We start from the raw sequence: 26,712 nt of genomic DNA, 5'->3' as shown, positions 1-26,712 counted from the left end.
GGGTGCGATCATTACACGAGTGCGATCATCATGCGAGTAAATACGGTGATCACTCGTGTGTTCGTCTTTGTTGGTTGCATCAAAATCGTTCCTGGCCACATGGTTTCTCAGCCTCGTTTGACTCGCCGCCGAAACGGAAGATGGCTGATCTGCCTGCTGATCATCGGCAATGCACGACGTTGCCGCTATAGATTTGAAAACTAAGTGCTTCTAAACAATGAGGCAACCATTGCAAACGAGCTTGAATCGGATAGCAATGGCAATGGCAGCAACGATGACACAGTAGGGCAAGCTGCCTCAGTGTTGTCCTCACAGGTGGCCCGGCAGATAATTCAGTCTCTCTGGTCCTTCGTTTTCACGAGCAACCTCTTGCTGCACTAGGTGGAGCACCTGTATGCCTTGGAGAAGGATGTCGGCAAGCTTTGCGTAAAGCATGCAAGGCTGACGCACATAGGGTTTTCTCGCGCAAGCTAGTGAGAAGTACGTGGAATGATGCTTGTGGCGACCTTGACTCAGCTTTTCTTCTGGATTTCTGAAGCTGACAGGCTGCTGCGGCAACCTCGTATTTTGTAAAAGGCCCCTTTTGGGGCCACCAAAGTGATGCCTTGGCAGAGCTTGCATATTGCTTGTCACCCGTAACCCCTCTTTGCAGTTGTTATAGCAGTGCCATTCTTTATCCTGGCAGAAGCGGCTTGTTACACGCGATTGGAGAGCCCAAGAAGCAGTCAAACGAGTGAACACAATCAGCAGGCAGATGAAGGAAGGTGGTGGAGAGGGGCACTGTCCTCCCCGCCATTATAGTTTTCTCACAATAGCTCTGCCATCCCCCTATTTTGATTTTTTTCATGCAACCCGGTTATAACAATTATCAGTTATAACAATGGAATTTTCGTGGCACTTGAATGTTGTTATAGGTGGGTTCCGCTGCATACTACCCATCATTCTCATGCTGGCTCGACCGTTGTAAGTTCCAGCTCCCAAAGACAACAGTGCCACGCTTCTCCCTGGTAATTTTTGGAGGAAGCGCCATACAAGAGACATTGCATCTGAGATCCCACCAAAAACGACAAAGTTTAGGCAAGTCCATGTACCAACAATCATTCCCATGCTTTCTGGACCATTGTAAGTTACAGTTCCTGAAGACAATACCTTTACACGTTGGTCCAGAATTTCTATTAGTATGTGGTACGAGAAAGCCACTCACCAGTTGCAGTGTGGAGGCGAAGTACCGAGACACCTCCCATACGTGCCGGCCCCTACAGATCTGGCGGAAGTAAAGGGTCTGCTTGGATGGCGCGTCAGAGAAATGGTCCAGCACTCGGTTGCAGTAGGTGCGAATGTTGAAGCTCTCCCGCTCCTGCAAGCAAAGCCGCAACTCAGTTATCACTAACAAAATACCAAAAGAAAGGAGGGCAGCGAAGGAAGAGACAGGGCTTATCACCAAAAATGACAATGTGCGGATACAAAACTAGCATGTGGTGTCCATGCCTGCAGGGACTGTAACGGAAGCCAATCTCAGAGGCAATGCATTTGATGAATGCATTTGTTGGAAGCTACTGCGGAGCCACAAACATGTCATAGATGCCACATTTAAGACACTGGCTATGCACAAATATCGGCAAATGACAACGCATTTAAGACAAGGGATGACCAAAGCAGCAATAAACACAAGGTGCTGTGTGGCTATGCACAGAATGTATTTGGCAAAAGCTGATTTAAATAAAAATGCAGGCAGCCTTTGCGGCATGTGCCCCTGTGAGTAACAAAAGGAAGTGCCCGTTTCTTTCAAGAAGCCAATGCGACTAAGCACACTTCCTGCAATAACGGGGCACTGGGTTTCTGCTTATACATATAACTAAAGAGCATTTGCCAGTGAAAACTTTTCCCCAGCTGGTCAAAATCAAAAACATTTTTTGGCCCTCTAACAATGCCCAGCGTGCATCCTTTAGTCATGTGGAATGTAAGCTTGCTCAGTTTGCACAGGCATCATCGTGAAGGGTCAGGTGCATTTTTTAACATCGTGCCACGCCTGAGAATGTTATATCTACTTTTGAATACTTTGAGCTGCACAAGTAGCATTTGCCACAACAGGTGTGAACTGTAGTCTGGAAATGTAAATGTCATTAGAGAAAGGAAAAAAGTTTATACAAATTGGCAATAACGTCCTGCCCTACCTCTTCAATGTCGAGCATAGGCCTGATTCGACTCTCCCAATCAGCCACTCTCTTTTGCAGGTCAGAGAGCTGGCACTCCGACAAAGGTTCCTGCAAATATATAAAAACATCAGCATGTCAATACATCCAAATAAGGGTGCGCATTCAATATCATTACATAAGACATCATCACATTGAGGAAATAATGACGGCATCATGCGTAATAAAGCATTTACAAGACAGGCGTCGATACATAAAAGAGGATGGCTACTGAAACCGATCCCAGCTACACCTTTCCAATAGTCTTTTGTTGAGCATAAAGTTCGTCTTTGGCACGACCCTTGTTTGCTCCATAACATCATGTGGCCTACAAAACATGGATCGAGGTGCTCTCATGTGCCTCATCTCCTGTTTGTGTGTGATGACAGCCGTTTGGCAAACTCGATTCTTGAGAAGCACTATCCCAGTGGCAACATGGCCAGCGTGATTTCCCGTGCAAGCACACAACACCAACACATGCCTTGATTGGACTCCCCCGAGCTCCCAACTACGCAGCGCTTACTAGTCACAACAGATACCCCACAGCCTCGCTATCAATTGGACATAAGACTTTTGCTCCCATAACTTCTTATGTTCGGTGGAACAACTACAAAGAGGTGCACCTTTTTAAATCCTCGAATTTAAGCCGGCCCTAGAATTTGCTATATGATAATTTGGAAAAACTATCGGCCTAGATTTGAATAAATACGGTCGCTGATTCCTACGTTGCATTGACATGCACCTTTATTTTACCTCGGGCAATCGGCCACGTTCAGGAGGTGCACTTTCTACAGTTGGAACTGCCTTAGCAATGAAATTATGATCCAGTGTACAACAAACAATTGAGATTTTCATGACCGCAATCTGTCCCCAGCTAGACCCAATTTGCCTTTAGTATCTCATCAAAGGTCCCCTCATCATGCCCCAGAAAAAAAATTTCTACACTAAGTCGTACTGTGTAATCCAGTGATTGTTCTACAGTCGACTTCCACTAATTCAACCTTGATGGGACCAATGAAATTGCTCAAATTATCTGATGACCCGAATTTAACAAGCGGCATAAAAAAACACTGAAACACGCCACTGATATACTCGGCAAAATTTTGCCAATTTCACGATCGAGTAATGAAAGTTTAAGCCCACTGAAATGTACAGGCACTGGCCGGGACCTTCGTTTGCGATTGAATTCATCGAAAAATTGAATTAAGTGGAGTCAAATTAAAAGAAGCCCACTGAACAAGGGATCTTCAAGGAAGATATTTCAGTATTGTAGAAGGAAGCCGATGAAATGTTGCAAGGCACCGCAGGCACGATATGTGGCATGGAGCTACGTTTCAGCTACATCGTGGCTTGATAGGGACGCTCACTTCATGCTCGTGTGACAGGGAGGCATAAATGCCGCTTCGCTCGTAGGCGTCTGCTAAAAACATGAGAAGTGCGCTCTTTCACAGTTCACAGTTTTGGTTTTTGAAGTGAAATTGTTCGGAATTCGTTATGATGCAGAAAGCAGCAGCATCAGCTTTTTGGATGTCTGGAAACATCTCGACGGCACCAAGCACACCGTCTTAATACAGTGCCAGTAACGCCTTTGGCTGTAGGCACCGACGAGCCTTGTCCCAATGCACATGAAAATGACAGGTATTACTGGCGACACTTTGGAAAGGCTCCATGTAGTCTATGCACAGCCAGCGGGCTTCTATTTTCGTGACTTTGCTTATATCGAAATTTTTCCCAGTTTTTTTACCGCTTCCAGTTACAGGCATTTACTGTACTTGCCACAATTGCAATGCACAGAGAAGTGAAGCGCAAAACACCTATGACATGGGGGATCTGGTAACATGCTTACATGAAACTCCTGCAGGTAGCTATGGACCAGCTTCTCGTAAGAGTCTTTTTCTGAAGACTCATCCGATGGAGGTGGGCCTGAATGAAGAGTGAATTGATTGAAGGCATGAGAAACAAGTGGTTACAACACAGCACTGTCACTTCAGTGCATCGTCTAACAGCACCACCAGGACCACATAAACGCGCAAAAACCTGGAGCACCCTCTGAAACATGTTTAAAGTGTTAAAGTGATAAGGAAGATGAAATGCAAACACGGAATGCACACCGCTTTGCTTCTTAAGTGTGCCAGCTCAAGACTTCGAGAACTTCTGGAAGCAGTTTTGTCCCAGCAAGGAAAACATTTAATGGGAACATGCACAGTGTTCGGAGGAATGTGATGCAGCAAGGCTGTCAAAGTGCAAAAACATGTGGAAAGTAAAGTTCTATAGACACAGCGCTAAGCAAGCAAGATTTGTAGGTTGCATTTGTTATCTTTCCAAGAGAGAAAGCAATGCCATTTATTAGGATTACAAAGGTAGCGGAATAAGGTGCCATCATGATTTTAGCATTCAGAGGCATAGGATGGGAATGGAAGGCAATGGACATGGAAAGATGGTGGAGGCAGACGAGGCAGTTAAAAAAAAATATATAAAAACAAGCTTTCAATGAATTCAGCAGGAGCAGATTACTGGCAATCAAAGGTCGCCTATGCGGCTATCTCCTTCGCAGTGCTCCCACTCCTTCAATGCCTTGTACTGTGAAGGCTATGGCGGAACTGGGTGCGCCCAAAACACTCCGCCATCACTGTGGCGCGCAGTTCAAATTTGATTTTGGGTGTTCACATAGACGCCATTATTTCTCATTTTGGTGTCTATGATGCGCCAAACAAGGTTGTCCTCAGCAAGCCGCAGTGCACTCAACGAGCGAACTTGTCACGGCAGCCTGCGGCAGCCGCAGTATCTATGCTACACAGCCGACCACAGTTACATGCAACTGTAGCGCGTATGCGCAGCATTTGCTTTGAGCATGACAGGGCTTGAGTGCACGCTCGCACTCATGCGCTCCAGTCTGACCATGCTACATGGTGCGGACTGGCTTTGTCCTGCACCAGCTTGACAAGCAATAGTAGCCACATCCAACTTGCGGATTTTGAAGCACTATGCATAGCTCAATACGAAGCGAAGCCAAGGCGTCTAGCCAGGAGTGGCCAGGAGTGAGTACATGCTGGCAAGCATGCATGTGGTCTGACCTTCAATTTTGCTTGGTTTGAACCTAGTTGAGTGTTCGAAACTAGTCGAAATGTGGTGGTCAAACAGTAATTCTTACATGGGTGGCCGCAGCTGAACGTGAGCAGACGACGGTTGGCTTCGTCCGGAAGTATGTAATTACTATCGACATTCAAAAGCAGATATTCACTTACTTCAGCCTGCTTATTAAACTGCGTCAATGAATACACACAGTAACAGTAGGAAGAAGCATACTGATCCAAACACCCTTCTTGATTCACGTCAGCTACTGGCCAATAGCAGCCACGTACGGGAATTTGCTTTATGAAAAAATAAAGCAGCCTGAAAAGAGTGAGGAGGTTTCTGTTGAGAAGAGAGAATTTGAAAGAAAGAAAGGTGACTTCGTGCGCTGCTTGTGAGCTCTATGTGCCTCGCATGACTGCAAAATTTGGCCGAGATTTTCACAGCAGCATCTGCAGGCTTGGAGTGATGCCTGACACCGGCAAAAGATGCCGAGAGCGAGTGGGGCTTTACTAATCCAGGTACAACCATATTAGGAAGGCCCACTAAGCGTCAACAAAGACACTCCCGGACCAGAACAGGAATTGGCCTCCCTGGTGCAGTATTCGGCCACCTCATCCCTCATGATTCCTGCAATTAACCAATGGCCATCTGTCCCCAGCAGCTGCAGAGCACCTGACCAAGGCTGTGGTGAGACCTGTAATGCAGCAGAGGGTGCTAAGAATCTCCGGACCTGGACAGGCCACCAATGGAAACTGACTCTGGCAACCTTTAATCGCGGAACTCTGTCGAGTAAGGCTAACTTAGCAGGACTCTTTGAGGAACTATTGGACATTGTTTGGGATATCTTCGGCCTTAGTGAGATTAGAAAAACTGGTGAGGCTTATACATTGCAGAATAATGGACATGTCCTCTGCTATAGAGGTCTCCCAGATAAGAAGCAGTACAGGGTAGGACTCCTAATCCATAAGGGCATAGGGGGCAACAGTGACGAATTCTACAGCATTAATGAGAGGGCAGCAGTAGGCGTAATCCCACTTAATAAGAGGTATAGATTAAAGGTAGTACAGGCCTATGCTCCAACATCCAGTCACGATGATGAGGACGTAGATCAGGTTTATGAAGATGTTAAATTAGCAATGAGAAAGGTGCAAACTAAGTACAGTGAAACCACATTAAAATCGTACTTGGCCGGAGCTTGGGAAATGTATGTACTAAACGGTAGTACTGCTTAACCGAAATAGCATGAGATCGCCCATTTACCTGTCAAAAATGGAACTCAGAGAGAGTGCGATGACAGGGGAAAAAAACATGCAGCATGTATTCACTTTGTGCGACAAAAGTGTTATTTTCGTTTGATGGCACGGCGGCCTAACAGCGACAACTGCGGCCTCAAACTTACTAAAGCTGCGAGCCAGCTTTTTAGCCAGCCACCTCTTCTCGGCAAGCACTCGCATGGCAGATTCCTCATTGGCCTTGCATATTCTCTGTGCACGGGCGCGGTTGCGCAGCAGATGTTGCGGGGCGCCTTTTTCATTGCGGGGTGCTGTTCTCGTCATGAGGATTGCATTCATGAGACTGCAGTAACGTGCAGCTTCTGCAACAGTCAGGCCTGAATCATCCGTGCTGTCGCTTTCTGTGTCATCCTCATCACTGCCACTAGGCGATACCTCAGCAACAACAGAGGCAACAATGGCGAAAAGTTGAACCTCATAGCCAACATCTCTTCGCGTTCGCAGTGGCACTGCCAAGGAACTGCTTCGCATTTCGACTCGCATCGCTCGCGTCATGCCGAAGCTCGGAAAAAAAAAAAAAAAACGCCGGGTGCTGAGCATAGAAGAAAAATTAGACATCGTTCGCACTACCGAACGTGACAAGAACTCTGCGCTGGCACGGGACAGGTATCTACTGTTGACTACACTGTACAGTGTGTGGCATTTGCTTGTTCACACGACGCCACAACGCTCTCTGGCACAGCGCCGAAAATGATGTTCATGCCGATGTGGCTTCAGGCGCATATGCAGAGGGTGCTTGGAGGCCGTTGTTCTGATCCATGGTTCCGATCTCTGAGGCTTGTTGTTCTGCCGTGCGACCCGATGGAGACGACGCGCCGCTGTGTTTGCGTGATGAAAAGTGGAAACACTATGTGTTAACCGATCCGTACGCAATAAGCTGGTACGGTTTATGTGGATACAAAACACATTATGTTCAATGGCCGCTGAGTCAGGGATTTGACTTTACTGCTTTTAAAACGAGACTACTGTTTAAGCGAGTACGGTTAAGCGAGGTTTTACTGTATGCTGTAATAATTGGCGACTTCAATGCAAAAGTGGGGAAAAAGCAGGCTGGGGAACAAGCAATTGGAAACTATGGCATCGATTCTAGGAATGCTAGAGGAGAGATGCTGGTAGAATTTGCAGAAAGGAATAAGCTTCAAATAATGAACACCTTTTTCAGGAAGCCTAGCAACAGAAAGTGGACCTGGAAAAGCCCTAATGGTGAAACAAGAAATGAAATTGACTTAATACTTTCTGCTGATCCCAGTATAGTGCAGGATGTAGAAGTGATAGGTAGGATAAAGTGCAGTGATCATAGGTTAGTGAGGGCAAGGATTAACCTCAATTTGAAGAGAGAAAGAGGAAAATTAGTCAAGAAGAAACAGGTCAACCTAGAGGCTGTAAGGGAAAAAGCAGACAACATCAGGCTGGTGTTTACAAAACAAATATGCAGCCTTAGAATAGAGAGATGAAGGTGACATAGAGGTAATGAATGAAACCATAACTAGGCTGGCTTCAGAGGCAGCAATAGAAATGGGAGGCAAGGCACCAAGGCAACCAGTAGGCAAGCTCTCCCAAGTAACAAAGGACCTAATAAAGAAATGACAAAGAATGAAAGTGGCCAACTCAAGAGATAAGGTAGAATTCGCAGAACTGTCAAAACTGATCAACAAGGCGAAAATAAGGGATATTCGAAATTATAATGAGGGAAAGACTGAAGAAGCCGTAAAAATGGACGCAGCCTGAAATCAGCGAGAAGGAAACTTGGCATAGGGCAAACTAAGATGTATGCACTGAAAGATATGCAGGTAATATCAGCTATCTCGAAGATACAGTAACAGTAGCAGAAGCATTGTATACTGTCTTGTACAGTACTCAGAGGAGTCAGGACACGTCCATTCAAGGCAGTAATGAACAGGATACAGAAACTCCTCCTATAACTATAGCGATGAGGTCAGAAGGGCCTTGCAAGACATGAAACGGGGAAGAGCGGCAGGAGAAGATAGAATAACAGTCGATCTTCAAAGATGGGGGAGACGTAATGCTTGGAAGACTGGCAGCTCTCTATACGAAGTGCCAATCGACTGCAAGGGTCCCAGAAAACTGGAAGAATGCAAAAATTGTACTAAGCCACAAAAAGGGAGACGTTAAAGAATTGAAAAATTATAGAACTATTAGCTTACTCCCAGTATTATATAATATATTCACCAAGGTAATTTGCAATAAAATAAGGGCAACACTGGACTTTAGCCAACCAAGGGAACAGGCTGGCTTCAGGAAGGGATACTCTACAATGGATCACGTCCATGTCATTAACCAGGTTATCGAGAAATCCGCAGAATACACACTTCCGAAGGAATCACACTTCGGAGGTGTGTGGTGATTTTAGTGAACCAAAATACAATCCCAGAATACTCTCTATATGGCTTTCATAGATTACGAAAAAGCATTTGATTCAGTAGAGATACCAGCAGTCATAGAGGCATTGTCTAATCAAAGAGTACAGAGCACTTACGTAAATACCCTAGAAAATATCTAGAGAAATTCCACAGCCACCTTAATTCTACGCAAGAAAAGTAGAAAGATACCTATAAAGAAAGGTGTCAGACAAGGAGACACAATCTCTCCTATGCTATTTATTCACTGTGAGCTTGGAAGAAGTATTGAAGCGATTAAACTGAAAAGGCTTAGGAGTAAGGATCGACAGCGAATATTTCAACAATCTTCAGTTTGCCAATGGCATTGTTTTATTCAGTGATACCGCAGACGAGTTACAACCAATGATTGAGGACCTTAACAGAGAGAGTGTAAGAGTTGGATTGAAGATTAATATGCAAAAGACAAAGATAATGACGAATAGCCGGGCAAGGGAACAAGAGTTCAGGATCACCAGTCAGCCTCTAGAGTCTGAAGAAGTATGTTTACCTAGTTCAATATATCACAGGGAACCCTGATCATGAGAAGGAAATTCATAGAAGAATAAAAATGGGTTGAATCACATACAGCAGGCATTGTCAGCTCCCGACTGGAAGCTTACCATTACCATTGAAAAGGAAGGTGTACAATGAGTGCATTTTACCGGTGCTGACATTAGGGGCAGAGACTTGGAGACTGAAAAAGAAGCTTGAGAACAAGTTAAGGACCGCACAAAGAGCGATGGAACGAGGAATGCGAGGCATAACATTAAGAGACAGAAAGAGAGTGGTTTAGATCACGGAGCAAACGAGTATAGCCAATAATCAAATCGAAATTAAGAGAAAAAAATGGAGCTGGGCAAGTCATGTAATGCGCAGGTTAGATAACCGTTGGACTATTAGGGTAGAAGAGAAGGGAAGCACAGTCGAGGATGGCAGAAGACTAGGTGGAGCAATGAAATTAGGAAATTCACGGGCGCTAGTTGGAATCAGTTGGCGTAGGACAGCAGTAATTGGAGATTGCAGGTAGAGGCCTTGGTCCTGCACTGGACATAAAATAGGATGATGATGATGATGATGATGATGATGATGATGATGATATCCTATTCGAGGAATGTTTTTTCACCAAGCCAGAGGGGTGCTTCAGGACTCCTTTAACAGTATTCCATGTGCCAAAATATGCAAAGAAGCCTTCTGTTGCCAACAGGCTCCAAGGAACTTTTGATTTCACTTCTTTTTTTGAAATTGGGAATATTCATTATTTGATTCAATATTTTAAGGTCATTTTTTTGAAATATTCATATTTCATTCGATTAGAAAATTTTGCTATTCGAATGCCCTTATAGTAACATGAGAGTGAACCAACAAGGTAGAAAATTGTGTCTGGATTTGTAAGCAAGTGACACCGTTTCAAGGTGCTTTCATTTTTGGACAAAGCTGCTGCTGATGACGCATCAATTTGTACCCTAGATGTGTGGGGGATCACGTAAGAACTTTCTTTCATAACTCAGCAGTTGAAATAGACACCGAGAAGGAAAGAAGAAGAAAAAAACAACATGCCCAAAGCACGCCTCCAAATAGAGCCCGAATTACACTTTTCAGTTGGAAATTAAAAACAAGGTGTATTTTCACCACACTTCAGAGGTGTGTGGTGATATTAGTGAACCCTAATACAAGCACAGAATACTCACAAATACCATACAAATATGGGCACAGTATTTACGCAAATTTTCATTGCAAGAGAATTTAAAGCAACCATGAGTAAAGCACCTTTATGATTAATGTGATAAAGTAGGCTGAACCAAAGTTTCACTGTATGCATACCTTGCTCAGCCACCTCGGGCAGTTTGATGTTGGCACAACATGCCAGATCGAGGTCCTTCTCTTCTTCTTCTGCCCCTGGAAGGTCATCACCTGAAAGAATAGCCCAGAATTTCGAACTGATAATACCCACAACCATAACCACAACGACACAATCCCATTTTGTACGATTTTCTGGCGCCAACGTTCCCGAACAAAAACACAAAAAATGATCCAATACAGTTATGCATATTTTACTGGTTGATAAGTTCCCAGTAAACACAATCTTTCGGAACCAACGTTCAGTATGTCACCAAAATGCAATCGTATGACACATTTTCTGGTCACTAGATCTCATATAAAACAAGGAGACATGAGGTCCATGCAATCAAAAACAGTAGCCACAGCAGCTTCCCCACAGTGCTCACTCGCCCATGTCAAGTGAAAACGCTGGTAAGTATTCAGTTTCCTATCCCAGTACCAGAAATCTCCTCGAGGGTCGTCGCATGCCACATTCACAGCTATTGAATGTACCAACCCTACGCAACAAGCACCTTCACTTATCTGTTCCGTTTCACAGCACACGCGGCATGCTGCCACTGAAAATGTTCTGGGGAAAACACGGGGAAGGCGGGAGATGGAAATTCAAGACAATGAGCAAAACGAGAACAAGGCGAAAGCAGGAGCCAGGCTCCTGCTTTCACCTTGTTCTCGTTTTGCTCATCGAAAGTGTTCTGCACACTTTTAACAGGTGATAACCAAAACACCCCACCATTCCCTGCTGCAGGTGGTGCGAAGTCAGCGTCACATTTCTTTTTTTTTTTTCCCTGGCGGCACTGCACTCTGGCAACACCTACGGATTGCATTTCCTATACGTGAAACGAAAATGACGAGCACCTCGGTCCTCTCGCACCCCGCCAGCTCAAATGCGCATTGGCGCCTCATGCCACAACGTTTCGCACTGAGAGGGCACGTCAAAACATCCTGCCAAAATGCCCGGCTAAAAGAAGCTGCTGACCTAGGCCCAATTTAAGGAGCAGAAACATATGCCTGACGAAGCCGCGAAAACGACGATGCATGCCTCGTGCCGCCCAAGCCTCACTAGCTCAGCGCACGTCAGTACCTTGTGCAGCAAGAATTAGCGCATAGATTATAGAATTATTACATAGATGTCAGCTACAGTTGAGTCTAAGAAATGGATTAGTGACTTTGGATCGTACATTTACCCGGCTAGTACAAATTCTTTTCTTGCATTTTTTTCCAAAGTGTATGAACGAGGTCCTACTTGTGGCAAACGGTAGCGTATACAGTAGGAAGCAGAAACAACAGCCGACTTGCACCACATACAAAGGAGAGTGTACTACCATTTACTTGTGCAATACAGTCATGTTAATTTTCAATATCTTGGCAGGGACCGACTCTTACACTTAGGGCTGGTGACTGTACCTGCTAAAATCGCAGACAACATTGTAAATAATGTATACGAAATGTAAACACTGGCTACAGACTACACAAACATTTATTCAAGATTTCAGAGCCACTGATGAAGTTTTACTTCATTATTCATCACTGCCATTCTCAATATTATTTATCTCTTTATTCATAATACCTTACAGGCCCACTGAAAGGCACTGAGTAAGGGGGGTTACAGATTGTGCAGAAAAGAAAAATGTAGCATCAGAAACAAGAAAAAAAAAAAGGCAGTGTTATCAAAGAGCGTATTCAGGTTATCACGAAAAGTTTCGTCGTTAGACATGGATGTGATGTGGCCTGGAAGACTGTTCCAATGTGCAATAGTGCGAGGCAGTGATGATGAGTTAAATGGCTGCGTTTGACCATGTATGCACATGAAACTGGATGTGTTGTGAAGACGCCGTTACGTGCGCACAGGTGCGCGAGTTGGCAGACTGCGAGATGTATTGATCTAAATGTACCTGTGAAATAGACAGAAGAGCGCTACCATGCGACGAGTTTCTAATTACTGAAGTAAAATTTCTTCTTTGATTCGAGTAATGCTATAAAGATGGTCATACTTACACGAGATAGTTACCGCAGCTTACTACGCCTGATTGACATACTCCCAAAGATAACAGTCCTCTGACAATATTATCAATCATTACATATTCCAATAGGCTTAAAACATTGAGCGACGGTATCAACTGATACCAAATGCCATGCATTCAATATTCAGTATTCAGCGAAACTTTTTTAAATGTTACATCAGGACGGGTCTTATACAAGAAAATACAGTAAAGGCGAGATAAGTTTCTGATGTTATAAATGGAACAGAGTCAAGCGGGTATTGTAAACGGCTATAATTATTATGCAGCTTTCATACTTGTACCAGCACAGTCAATCTCAATCTGACAATCACACTCGCAGCATTAAATTTCGAGGTTCTTAGGTGTACTATGCTGCCTTGTGTATGGATAGCTGTCGGTGAACAAGGAGAGTGAAAAGTCGCAGCTGCCCAACACTACACCGCAGCTAAAGCACTTTCAGTCTCTTTTCACAACCACAGCTAATCCCTCCTTTTGAGCACTTCCACTTTCTTTATGAACTATGCAGCTATAAAAACGTTGGTGAGGAAGCCAAGGCCTGTGACCAACCTGCGCAAAATATAATACTGTACTAACAATGGCAATAATTCATGCTTCTCATCTAAGACTCTCTATTGGCAGGGAAAGCCTCTATGAGGCTGCAAAGCAACTAGCTGCAGGCCGAGCAGGCAGCAATGGATTCCTCTTTTCTTAGGAACAAGTTTTTCCTTCCTCCAGTCCTAATTAGCACTGACAACCTGTTAAACCTGTTAACCTGATAACCTGTTAAATGCTTATTTTCGGACATCCCTTCAGCCTTTCCTACTAACTGACCTTGTTACTGCCTCTCCTGTTCTACCATTACGTCATTTTATCACTTAGGGAGATGGTTGGGTCAAAGACCAATAATTTTTTTATATCTTTATATCTTTTTTTATCTTTACTATTTATAGGGCCTCAAAGAACCTCAAACATTTATTTACACATTTTAAATAAGCATGCTTATCACGTACTGAATGCCATGACGACAATCTTTGGTGAATGTAGAAGAGCTACACAGTGCGGGGACGCCGCAAATTCAATAAATGATCCCGTGCTTTTCTCCTGGCCTTTTTGGTGCCTGTTTGCACATTATGATGTCAACAGGGTGCTCCATGTACCATCAACAAGGTAAACACTGTCGACTTGTTGGCCTACAAGGACCTACAACTTCCAGTCCGTCAGCTCGCGAGCCTCCATGCAGCTGATGCCAGCAGCATGCACGTGCGCACATGTGTTTCTTGTTTCAGTTTGCGATTTGCGGTGCAACATCATTGATGTTTCAAGTACACATTTACGAAAGCTTAAAAAAAAAAAGAAGGAAGAAAAAGAGGGAGAGAAACACATAATGCAAGTCCGTTTTCACACCGATGCGATGCTTCCGCTGTAATCTTTCTTGGAGGTGCTGATGATGTTCACCCTGCAAACGGTATCTGTGCTAAACACGGTGGTACAGTATCATGTTGCAGGTCTGGCAAAGCACTGGTGGATATCCTTCGTCCGTTTGCTGGCACTTGCTTCTTTCTATACGTGCAGTGGGTTGTCGAGCCTCCAATAATGTATTGTAAACAAAATGGGCGGTGGTCGCGTATGATATAATTTACAGCATAGGGTCCATTGCAGCACTGCTTCGCAGGAGCACAGGGCACGGTTTGGCATGGCAGCGACAATGGGTAGCCAAAAAACAAGAGTAACAGGATGTGCATGGTGCTTAGAAAGAAGAAAAAAGAAGGGTGAGCATGACTTTAGTAATGACATATTGTCCATGTGCCATTTAGAGGAGTTTAGAAAAGCACATGGCGAGGAGAAGAGACTGCTCAAGAGGAGAGACAAAGGAGAGAGAGATGCAAGCAGTGGCCACATGCTTGATCATCAAATACCTGCCACTCTGGTTTGACGGCATCATTCTCAAAAACTTTTGCGGCTACATGTTCATTGCAACTCGTACACAACTACCACTACACAACAAATTTTCAGCCTTGGGGTTGATTAGGGGCCCTTTAACCCTTTCAGAGTCAAAGGCGTAAACATGTTCCATATGATCGATGCCATATATTTACGGCCCCATCCTTATGTATGAAAAGCGCGCTAATTTATCAACTTTTTCTTGCCTAGCAAGTGCTGCCATCCTGTGTGGCTAAAAGAATTTTGTTTTTTTTCGCTCCGTAGTCTTTTGGTTTTCATTCCATGGCTTCTTTACGCTGGCGTTTCAGCATCCGCTCACGCAGCGGCATGAGGCGGTAAGGTAAGGTTTTGTTCATTGCACTCGTAAAAATTTATGTCTATCTGGTTTCTAATCCCTTAAGGATCAGTGCACGATGCTTGCTTGTTTATTGCTCACAGGGGTGCGATTACATCTGCTCACAGTCAGGTACTGCTATTTACAAACAATGCTGCCATGCCTGTTTCTTCTCTCAATACTCATGAAAGCTGATTGCCGCTCGTTGGCAATGCGACAAAGAATTAGTGCAAGTTTCTGACGAGTTTGATTTTTCTGTTGGGTGCACAACCATATAATTTTCCTGTGTGCGCTCACATACACGTTCGATTATGCTATGGGCGTGCACGCTGGTTGCTCCGCTGGAAGTGAACCAAGCAGTGATTCATCCAATGAAGACTGCTGCCCAAGTACAAAATCGGAATATATCTATTTCAGTGAATCTACATTTTTATTCTTCAAGGAACACTAAAGGCAAATACTAAGTCGGCATGGTCTGTTTAAGTACCATTCCAGAAACCTCGCAACGCCTGTTTCGTGACAAGGAAAGACTTAGTTTACGAGAAAATTGCATCTGGAGGGTCCGAATACCTCTTTTTGAAATTCAAATCTTCCGCCACCCAACCGGGGGAGTGGTGACGTTGCATACACCATCACCACCCCTTGCTGCTATCGGTAAGTAAAACGGCGCACAACAGACGGCGGTACCAAGCCAAGACAGGGTGGTGGATTCGCCACTGCAGCTGCTTTTTGGTCAAGTGGCGTGCGTAGACCATTCCCGCAACATCACATGGAAGTTAAATTCTCGGCTACTTGCAGTTTGTGCGAGTTTCGCAAGCCAGCAAAATCAGCAGAGCCCTATGCGATAACGAAACTACTGAAACATGAAAGCATGGGTGGCATGGAGTCGAGCGAAAACAACAGCTTTCGACCGCGCGCGTTGTTGTCAAGGGTAATTTCAATAGTTCTTTTTTCTAAAAATGAAATAGAAATGGGCAAGCAGCATTTTATTTCATCTTATAATATAACACAAGGTTGTTTTTTTTTTTTTGCAACGGCCGGTTGAGTACTAGGGACAGAATTTAACTGAGGAGTGCTTCCGTCATCGAGCAAGTACTTCAATGTCCCAGGGTAGTCTCTAATCATGTCCTGCATTTACCTCAATTTCTCGATTTTGAAGGCTCTGTTTTCAATATTATTGACGCCTTAGTGTTTCTCGAACACTCATTTATCACTTCAGCTTGACTTAATATTTCCCTTTGGCGTCCCTTTAACATAAGTATTTGTGCAAGGCCATCTGTACGCATGAATAAATAATACATCTTTACCTACAGAAAATATTTTATTTTTGTCCCTCTACGGTTACCCTAAAAAAGTGCAGTAATTTTCTTCCAAAATAGGCAAGTTGAAAGATTTTAAGTGTGCAATAAAAAAATTCAACCCTACGGAGTAAAATTTGGCAAAAAGAAATTGACCCTCAAAGGGTTAAGTTGCGGTTCTCAAAATTTGTACATGCAGTTAATTCATGCGCTTATTTCAAATATGAGGTTTGCAAAATGTTAGTTCTTCTGATTTCCCTTAACAAGGCATCAATGGCCTCTGCGTGAGTCAAGAAATGCAATGAGACCGACCTTACTGCTCTTCCTAACCTAGAACACCAAGCAGAGTTTCAACTTAAGCTTAGCACATAAAACTAAATATACATGCAGAAATATTGAGCCCCATAACTCGAAGACTAATTATTTTTATTTTTAAATTTCTTGGTCTAAGATCCAATTCTCCCTTTTCACTAGGGCTAAATTGGCTATAAATGCATAGCTTTACTATCAATGTAATCTTGGAAAAGCCACAGGGTTGGTAATTGTCCAATTTTCTTGTTAGCAGCCTTTAGATAATGCCTAAGCTGACGACGCATGCACCTGGCGGTAAGCAGTAGTGATGTGGATATGCCAAAAGTCCCAGAACCGTACATGACTGCTGATGTCTCAGTTCGGCCTAGGCCCCGAGGCACAGTGCTCGCTCAACATATGAAAGTTGATGGGCGTCTCTCTCTCGACATGCTTTCTCGCTGCGCATGTGATTTGAGCTGTTGCATGAATGCAGATACATTGCGTGACTTTCGGGTGTTCAAACACGTGCTCGAACACGAGCAATGACTGTGCAGCTGCATAGAAGAAGGCAGGACACATCTTTCCTGTCCCAGCTTTCAAGGCACAAGCATGCACCGTGGCAATGCAGGCAAGTGCGACACAAACCAGCCACCGCACACAAAGCATGTAAAGTGCACTTGACGAAGCTGCACAGGCTACATCCGCAAGCAGCCACTTACACATGCAAGATCTGCTTGCCACACGCTTTCTTGGCATCACTAAAAGCACTGTAAGCTGCAACGGCAAACGAAAAACACAGGTACAAGTTGTATCCAAGGGCGCTATTTTCGAACAATCATTTTCGGTGACGCATCATCTTCGGGACATTTCACGCGTCTCCACATTGGATGCGTCGAAGTAGATGAACGAATGCCTTTCTGACACAGCGCCGGAAACAATGTCAGCAGGAACAGCGTGCTGCATTTGTCACAAAGCAGAACGCGATGCAGTGGCCATGGTGTAGAAGCGGCGGCAAGCGATGCCGGGATGTGGTGCCACCAGAGCAAAACAGGCGAAACTTTACCAGAGCCCAAGCCCAGCCTGTCCCGCTGTGACTTTACGTGCAGTGTGCACCAAGCCCACGGCCAGGCTAGAGGGTAGATCTCTGTAGCCCGCCTCAGCTACTTTTCATCCTTTACTACAGGTGGCAGTAGTTGCCTGCTCGGTCAACTCGGTCAAAGGCACCGTGGTCTAAGGTAGGAAAGGTTAAAGGCACGGATATTGTCCGCCGTTTCCAGCGTGCTAGGCGGTGGCCGGTGAGGCAGATACGTCATGCCAGTGACACTAAGTTCACTAAAATTTTGCCCTCTAGCACGTGAAATGTGGCGCGCAGCAGCGAGGCGATCAGATGTTGCCATAGCGAAAGCATCCAGCGAACAAGCGCTTTGTCTGTCAAAGATGCAAACTCAACACGCTCGCTTTAGTCAGCCAAGCTAGCGCATAATGCGCTGTGCTCCAGCAGCTCCGGCGTGAGATAGGACGTGTTCTATTTCCACACCAGCCATGCTAGACTGTAGAGCATCCAATTTTAGCCAATGTAGAGTAACCGTGCAGCACGTGGATCCCGCTTGCGTTTTCTGTATCCGCATCTTCAGCTTGGCCACACTCATCTCCAAACGGAGACGGAACGCACTTAGGCTCTGCTTGCTAAACGTAGACAACCAGATGCAGAAAATCGGCTCGACTCCGAAAACAATCCTTCGAACTAAAACAACGTCGTGGGCGCGCAACGACCTGGGCACAGCTCGCAAAGCAACTAGCAGATGTGCAGGACCTGTTCACTGATACACGGGAGTGGTACAAGGAAGGAAGCAGATGACTCGTGCGCTGGTTCTCTCCAGTTTGTCATACGTCACTTCCGGCGAGTGGTAATGGTATCTTTTTTATTCAGTTTCAACATGAAAAAGAATGATTTTTGCGAGCATTTTGTGACATACGCATTCACATTTCAAGCTTAAAATTATCTAATCACATTTTAAGCTTAAAATTATCCACTGAGGTTACCGTATGTCTAACTTATCTGAAACTGGACTTTTTACATGTTGCAGTTGACCTTTAAAACTCATTCCCTACCACGGGGAAAATAGGTGTTTTTTGTAGGTTACGCCAGATTTCTTTTTTTCTGAAGGAACTACTGCAATCAATATTTTATGTAATACATACACAAAAAGCAGAATTAATGTGCTTTTCAGGCATAAAAGTTTTATTAACGAGATTTATGCCATAAAAGAGATATAAACTGCCATAATCAAGAATGTGGGATAATATTGAACAAAGTTTATAAAGAAAAGAAACTACTAAGAAACTACCAAGAAAAATATGTACCAAAAATTGTGAGACATCCAAAATGTATTCCTGTCTAATAGGCATCACCTCTGAAAAGAATAAAAATTTTTCATTGAACAGGTATTGTACGACAAAAATTTAACTGCAAGCACTAGCAAGAAGAAACGGACAGGACACGTCCGTACGTATACGTTTGTACTTGCTGAAACCCCTTTTACGTTTACCATGCACCAACTGGCCCAGCAAACCACACTACTAACAAAGCAAGCACTACAGTTCGGCGTGCCAAGCTTCGGCTGCTGATGTTCCGGGCTGGTTTGCGTCGTCATCACTATCAGAGTCAAAAGTCCGCCAAAAAGGCAGCATCACGAGACTTGCTGCCGTTTGATCCATTGATAAAATCAGCCGCAGATGCAGCGGAATCATGACACCTGCGATCTTTCAAAGTGCATGTGCCGCTCCCGGAGGTGGACATTTTTGCCTTCTACTTTGATGATCGTGAAACTTTGGAGCGTGTTCTCGCCTGGCGCGAAAAAAATCGAACTGCTTAGAAAACAAAAATATAGCTCTCCTCCTTTACGTCCAATGGCACAGTGTGTCCATGAGCGGTGTGGTCTCGAAAGCAGCATTTCAAACCAATATTAGCAGGCGGCCATCTTTACATTCTGCTTTGATGATCGTGAAAGTTGAAAGCATGTTCAAAAATCGCCGCTTGGTGGGAAAAAAGCAAACTGCTTAGAAAACAAAAATATAGTTCTCCTCCTTCACGTTTGATAGCGCAGTATGTCCAAGAGCGGTGCCGAAGATCTCAAAAGTAGCGCTTCAAACAATCATTAGCAGGCTAAATATTCTCAATGGGAGCGGTATGGAAAGAGTTAAAGGGATGCAGGTCCTAAAAAGCCGAAAATATGGAAAAAATAATAAAATCTGATGATGCACGCACTAGGCACACCTTTAGTTAGCCAGAACCATGGAGCTGCCGTGGCATTGGGGAAGCATGCTTGTCTCGCAACCTGGAGGCCCAGGTTCGATTTCCACCCAGACCGATGTGCACCAAGCTTTCATTTCAAATCCATTAATTGACTTTGTTTACGATCAACTATCACAATCACCATTCACTTTGCATAATTACCTCATTCATAATTAGGATATTCATAATTACTCATGTACGCATAAGTACGTGTCCGTTAAGTTACAGACAACAACCCACTCACTAGGTCCCCTTGGTATCCACACCTGGCATCCACAGCCACTAAGACAGACTTCAAATGGCAGCTGGAAAAGGGGTTTGTGTTTGAGTTTCCACATAACAGAACTGTTTTCTCACATATTCAAATTACTATCCGACACTATCATGTCTGTAGATTGTGCGTAAGTCATACTCTACAAATATTCCAACACATTTTACTTTAAGAAATTGAATTATTTCAGTAATTCCTATGCGCCACGCGGAGGGCCTGCATGGTTTGGGATTATTTTTCTCTAACGGACAATGCCACCGAAGCCGACACCGGGTTTTCTGCACCACGGGGCCCTTAACGCTATCACATTAATACATACAATACAAGTTGGTCTGTTATCTTACCCAGAAAATACTTTCAAATCAATAAAAATAGCAGCACCCCTAGGCTAAGTCTTTGGCATTGGGGCCATGCACTTACGTTTTGTGTTTGGCAAGATGAAATTGCCAAAAAACCCTGTAAGAAATATGCATTAAATTTGTTTTCAAATGTTAATACTTTTTGAACCAGTGCAACTTATAGATTTGATATCACTGAAAAACTCATCACAAGTCTGAATCTTCATTTAGACTGAACCAAAATTAACGAAAAATACATTTTAAAGCCCATGTCCCCGTTTAGGAGTGCTCAGTTCTCAATAAACTTTGATGATCTCTGAATTTCATTTTGAAACATTAATCTACCATGCTAGCTTGACTCAATGTTTGCCCCTTTGGTATAGCCCTGAGTGCAGTCATCGCCCAATTTTTTTGGACTCCCTAGGGGCCGCGAAAGCGTTCGAAAAATCAGGCAGCCCTAAAAAATGAACGCATGTCTTTTATTGCCCTCAATGGCTCAAATCACTACAGGCATGTCCAAAGTAGCTCTGAAGGTCTGCCAGCACACTTAGGCGTACCGGTGTTCGTACTATGAATGAAGACAGCGGGTGTGCACATGTGTAATTAAGGAATACATACTGTGTCCCGTGACAATTGCCCCTTTCCGACGCTTGGCATGCTTCACTGCAATACACTGCATATGCTTCACCGCGTAACATTGCTGTATCGAGGCGAAGCTGACTTTTGGAAACCTGCATTATGCAATGTGCCGTGTTTCACGAGCTTCGAAGCCACCGGCGAGGATTACAAAGGTGGAGTCAGCGCCATTGCTGACAGTGGCGAATTCTTCAAATGAAAAACATGGCACCAAACAGCAAGAAGCTTGCTAGCGAACATCGAAGCAGCTAGGCATATCGTTGTCGCAAGTGGGGGCTTCGGCTGACAGCGGATCTACGTGTGAGAGCACTTATTCAAGGCTGCGAGATAATCGAAATGGCAGCGGTGGTGGCTTTGTTCAATGCCGTTACGAACCTGTGACCACGGCAAAAAGTCAGGAAAATCAGACGGCGAAGGGTTCTTGCGTCTGAAATTTCCGACGTTCTTATACAGTGACTCTATGGGGTACGTGTGGTGGTGCCGCAAAGACGACTGAATTATCGGGCATGTCCAAAAAATCAGTCGTTACCTGTAGTCTTGCTGTACTGGATGCACTGAACAGAGGGCTTGCCACATCTAAATGCTCAATTCCCTAAAACGCCGTCGGTTATGACTGTGCTCCAGAGTGCAAGTAAGCCATGTCAGCCTGTTTGTACATAACTGAATGACTACAGGAGGCACACGTGCACAACTCATTGCAAATGGTGAGAGTGATTGGAAACACTGCATCGGTAACAAAAAGTGAGAGGGGAAGGGGGCATACAAAAGGTTAGCTAGCCTGCAAAGCAGTAGAGAGTGAAAAGCCCATAACAATTTAAAGTAATGTTACCGAAACGTTTTCATAAGAATCTGCAAATTTTGTGCGTTCGCCCTAGTATTTATAAGGAAATGGTAAGGGCTTCACACTACTCGTACATTATGCACCCTTCATTTAATCATGCCAGACATGGGCTACATGCAGAACTTTCTCAAGGGGTAGCCATCAAGTCATACATTGCACACAGTTACACTTACATGGCATGTCGTCGATGTCATCCACGTCCTCGGCTGTGTCTTCAAATCCATCCTTCTGCGACCATGCAGAAAATATAAATGAGGCACTTTATGCCCAACAAAGAAGACAAAAAAGTTTTATTCTACTTTGGCTTGCTTCAGAGCACAGTCGTTTCAAGACACTGCAATATGCAGAAAACTTGCAAGTGTCAGTAAGAGCAGTCCAGTGTACTGACTTCCTGCATACTGCTAGTACTAACAGTTAAGTCTGTAACAACTATTAAGGGCAACTATGTAAGAACTGGCCACCAAATCTGGCTCCTGAAGCAAATTCCCATATCTGAGCAATTATGATGCTGCTTACCGCGAGACAGTGCTGCAAATACGGAAGGCCATGTCTCCCTAAATTTTGCATGCATAACTGCGTCTTGGCCATCAATTCCAGATTTCAGGGCTGTACCTCCAGTGCCAGGCCCAAACAACATGGAAACGTTTGGCTGTCGAAATGTGTGAGCAAGTCTGTCACTTGCCTGCAAGTCGCTTGGGCATCGCGAATGCGTCATTCCGAAAAGTTAACGAGAGAACATGGAGCTCTTCGTCGTGCTAAGGCCCAGAGGCTGGTCTGCCCCAACTGAGCTACCATTACAACCCTAGCGATAGTTAGGGTTGTAATCAATGACTACTCTTAACCCAAATAATTGCTTGTTTATGTCAAACACAAACAACACATATCAAAGACATGGCATATTGTTTTTGTCCACAAAAATGCCATACAGAGGCGGCAATGGGCTAGCAGCATTAACCCCAGCGGCACAGCATGCCTATGTACAACAGATGCTGGAAGCTACCAACATGAATGTACAGTGTGCATTTTTCACCATATGTGCAGAAATACATGCAGGAAATGCTCTACGTGAGACAGGCTTGTCACCAATGACTGCAGGGTGCGGTATGCGTGGCCTCGATTATCTACTCATTTCTAACAAGCATATCAATATTATTATTTTTTCTGGAGAAAAATATTACATGCTAAGATCCAGTAAACATAATCGTTGGGCAACACAATGCAGCAGCTGTCCTTTCCAGTGAAACCTTCCCTCAGTGGTCACTCAGTTGAATGATGCCTAGACTATGCCAAGCTGCCTTTTTTTTTTTCCCCGAGAAGCGAGCCAGTGCTAGAGTCTTACGTCATTGTAGCTCTCTCTTCTTTGTTCGTGCTATGAGTCAAGTCTACACTCTGGGAAGCTGCGGTTCCATGCGCCAAGCTGTTGCTGGCATTGCCAGCTTCTGTGGTGTTCCACACAATGCAATGGCTGTGTGTTTCCTCTACAGACATTGCATCACAGCACTGTCTGTGACGCTCCCCAAGGCAGCAAGCACAAGGAATCGGCACAGATGAATCGGCACAGATGCACAGAGTGCAGATGTTTGCTTGATCCTCCTGGCTCTCCAAGATGTTCTGAGCAGAAGACATTTAGCCTAGGTAAGCAGAGACCTCTGGTAGGATTGAGGCAACATTCTGTGAGTATTACATGCCACTGGCAGCCTGCAAACAAAACGACCTTAGAAGAGGTCGGGCATAATTTAATGCTTCGTGCTGAAAATGTGGAACATTAACGATAAACTTGTTTATCCTATTTGCAGTTTGAACTGAATTGATCTGAAGCAAGCAGCTTCATGTAGGTAGGTCATAGCAGATGCCTTGTCCACTGAGTCACTTTTCCGATGAGTAGTATGTGTTCATAATGTTGCTTTAGAGCTCTTCCACTGGGCCCCTGTGAAACCTCCCAAAGACTGGTTCGCAGACAGTCGGAGTAACACAGGCCTAGGCAATAAAGGCCATGTTCTCCCTGTCCGCCAAACTGCCCAAATCCGTTCCAGAAGCTTCAATTCATCCTACTGGCTTTCTGTGCCTACATGATTCTAAGGGACGCATTCTTCCATTCCTATCGGCTTCTGTCATCTATTACTATTGGCTTCTGCCACAATTAAAAAGATGCTTCGTGCACACACAGCTCTTTAATGCAGTAAACCTCAGCTAATAGTTGCTGCCAAATTACACATCCTTGTTGCTTGTCACTGCTCTTTGAAATGTTTGGTAAGCAAGCCACTTGCCTGTACTTTTCCAAAGGCTTTTAATTTCAATGAAGTGCTTGGATTCTGTTACTATTTTACCTAACAATTTCTTATCTATGATTTACAACAAGTGTACGATGTTCTTTAATTAGTTGCTGCCTACTTCTTGTTTCCAAATTTTGTTTAATTTCATCACTCATTGTTTTTTCCTCATAAAATATTTAACTGTTTCCTTCTTTTTCCTTGGTTGGTGATACACATGCCTACTAAGTTGGTCTACTTCACAGTAACATTACTGAACAAGCTCTACTTGCATCTCGCTACTGTAGCTTTAACTAGCCAAGCAGCGTGTGAGTCTCAACACTGTTCGGACAAAATACGCCAGGCACAGATCAATGGCTACAGAAGGTTCATTATACGAAACTGAATGTGACGAGAGCACACACACATCAGTGCAAATGGTGCATCGAGAGTGACTGGCAGCATTGAACTGGTGCAAAAAAGCTGATAGGGCATGGAAGGTTTGCATGGAAGCTCAACGTTTAGGAAACCTGCCCACAAAATCCAGCTTAGGATTTGAAGTGCTGCAACATTCACAACGTTAGAGTAAAGCTACTGCAATGTTTCCACATACATTCCTAAATTTCATGCATTTGCCCTGTTATATGTAAGGGAGCGAATAAAGTTAAAGCTTCATTGAAAATAAGTACATAAAATATATGAAAAAAAGAACGACCTTCTGAGACCTATGCCAATTCAAGCAACTCTTACACCAAAGACAGCAAAACAGCAGAAAGGAATTCTCGCACCTTTCGGAAGTCCAACTGCCACTCCAATATCTACCCAAGCCTTCACATACACCTCCACTGTACCCAGTACAGTTTGTTGCATACCCCGAAGCCTTATGGCTTCCCTATATCAAAGCTTTCTACATAGACCTGCATTTTCCTCTAAAATCATGTAAGAGGATGGTACAGCATAAATGTACTCATAAGATACTAAAATTATTCTTAGCCAAAAGGACTGTACACCATACCCATAAAATGGTTTTTGATTAGAACCCCTCTTAGATTTCCTCTAATGTGGAACCGCTTAAACGCAATTTATGAAACAAAGATTAAGGATTACTGGCTAAAATAAACCACACAAAGATGTCTATTAGAGTGAAGGACTCACAAGATACCTTTTACAATTTCCACTAATTAGAAGTTTGTTCTTTTCAGCTAAACGCTGCTGTCGCAAAACTTGATACATGAGGTGGCATAATTTTGTTGTGCATGGCAGGCAAGCGACACATGAGGAAGAGCGGGCGTACATCTGCACCACAAAGGCATGCTAGCACACGAATTAGAACTGATGTCCTTCGTATACGGACCAATCGACAGCTTTTATCATGCTGACGTCACGAGCCCGACCCTGTTGGCATCACGACGTGTGAAGAAGAGAACGAAAAAGGGCGTGGCAAGCAGCACGCGATTTTTCTTTGAATTATCAAAATTGGTTTAGGGGCTCCTTCTCTGTGAAGTGAAATGAGAGTGTGTGATGGCAAGATGCGCTTACGCTCTGGTCCTTCCCTTTGTCCATCTTCTTCAGGGCTTCCAGAGTTTGCCGAAGGTACCGCTCCCCTCCCGGTAGGACTTCCCCCTGCTTCCGCAGCTGCAGCTCCTTGGTCAACACTGCAGCAAGAGATGGCAACCTTCTGCAGGACACAGTTCACAAAAACAGGCTGAACCTTTACATCCCTTCTCAACCGCTCGCTTGGCAGCAGGTTTAATTGAAATACCATAAGCACAAGGAAGGGGTTAGGATGTGTATAATCTGCCCCAGTACTGAACTGATTAAACAGGCCACTTCTGGGCAAGAGTTCTGATGTTATCACGAGTCAGGCACGGCGTCTGCTGCTGAACCTCCAGGTCAAGCATCCCACTGACTTGTTCGTGGCACTTGAGATAGTGGCTGCCGCATGGGTTGCGACATGTTCGGCTGTGATTGCAAATTGTTTTAAGCGTGTTGGCTTCATTGCCACTCAGCAGGCATCATGCCCTGATCTAGCAGCACCAAAGGCATACTCGATGACAGTGTTGCCAGTGCAGTGCCGCATCACTGACATGGGGTGAACTTTGTGCCATGGAAAACAAAGTTTCAGATGCCCTCGGCGTCGACGAGTTTGTATGCACCAGTGAAGATGTTGTGCACGATGAGATGACCAAGAAGGCTATCGTAAGTAATGTGTGCGAAACTGACGACGCTAAGGACCAACAAGGGCAAAAACAACAGAAGATGATAAACCCGCAGGATATGTTAGACGTTTGACACAATTCATTTGTTTATTGGCGAGCACAACGATGGTGTGGCAATGGACCTCGTTTTGCAGTGTCCAGGCAAGGCTCGGCAAAGTAAGCTTCCCTACTTTGGCAATAAAGATTTATTTTACAAGCCATT

General features: G+C 44.3%; 1 protein-coding gene across 2 annotated transcripts in view; it reads right to left on the bottom strand.

The window, feature by feature from the left end:
* Positions 1 to 26,712, bottom strand: part of LOC142579761 (condensin-2 complex subunit H2-like) — a 99,669-nt gene that overhangs the window by 23,571 nt on the left and 49,386 nt on the right. For both annotated transcript variants that reach the window (XM_075690311.1, XM_075690312.1), the window contains exons 11-16: positions 25,831 to 25,946; positions 22,216 to 22,270; positions 10,780 to 10,869; positions 4,039 to 4,115; positions 2,175 to 2,264; positions 1,205 to 1,357 (exon numbers count right to left, since the gene is read on the bottom strand). In XM_075690311.1, coding sequence (XP_075546426.1) covers positions 1,205 to 1,357; positions 2,175 to 2,264; positions 4,039 to 4,115; positions 10,780 to 10,869; positions 22,216 to 22,270; positions 25,831 to 25,946 — 581 coding nt within the window. The remainder of the gene's footprint in view (positions 1 to 1,204; positions 1,358 to 2,174; positions 2,265 to 4,038; positions 4,116 to 10,779; positions 10,870 to 22,215; positions 22,271 to 25,830; positions 25,947 to 26,712) is intronic.

The sequence above is a fragment of the Dermacentor variabilis genome, chromosome 4, assembly GCF_050947875.1.
Source record: "Dermacentor variabilis isolate Ectoservices chromosome 4, ASM5094787v1, whole genome shotgun sequence".
NCBI classification, from domain to species: Eukaryota; Metazoa; Arthropoda; class Arachnida; order Ixodida; family Ixodidae; genus Dermacentor; species Dermacentor variabilis.
Note: the sequence above shows the minus strand (reverse complement) of the source record. Positions and strands in the feature narration are given on the sequence as shown.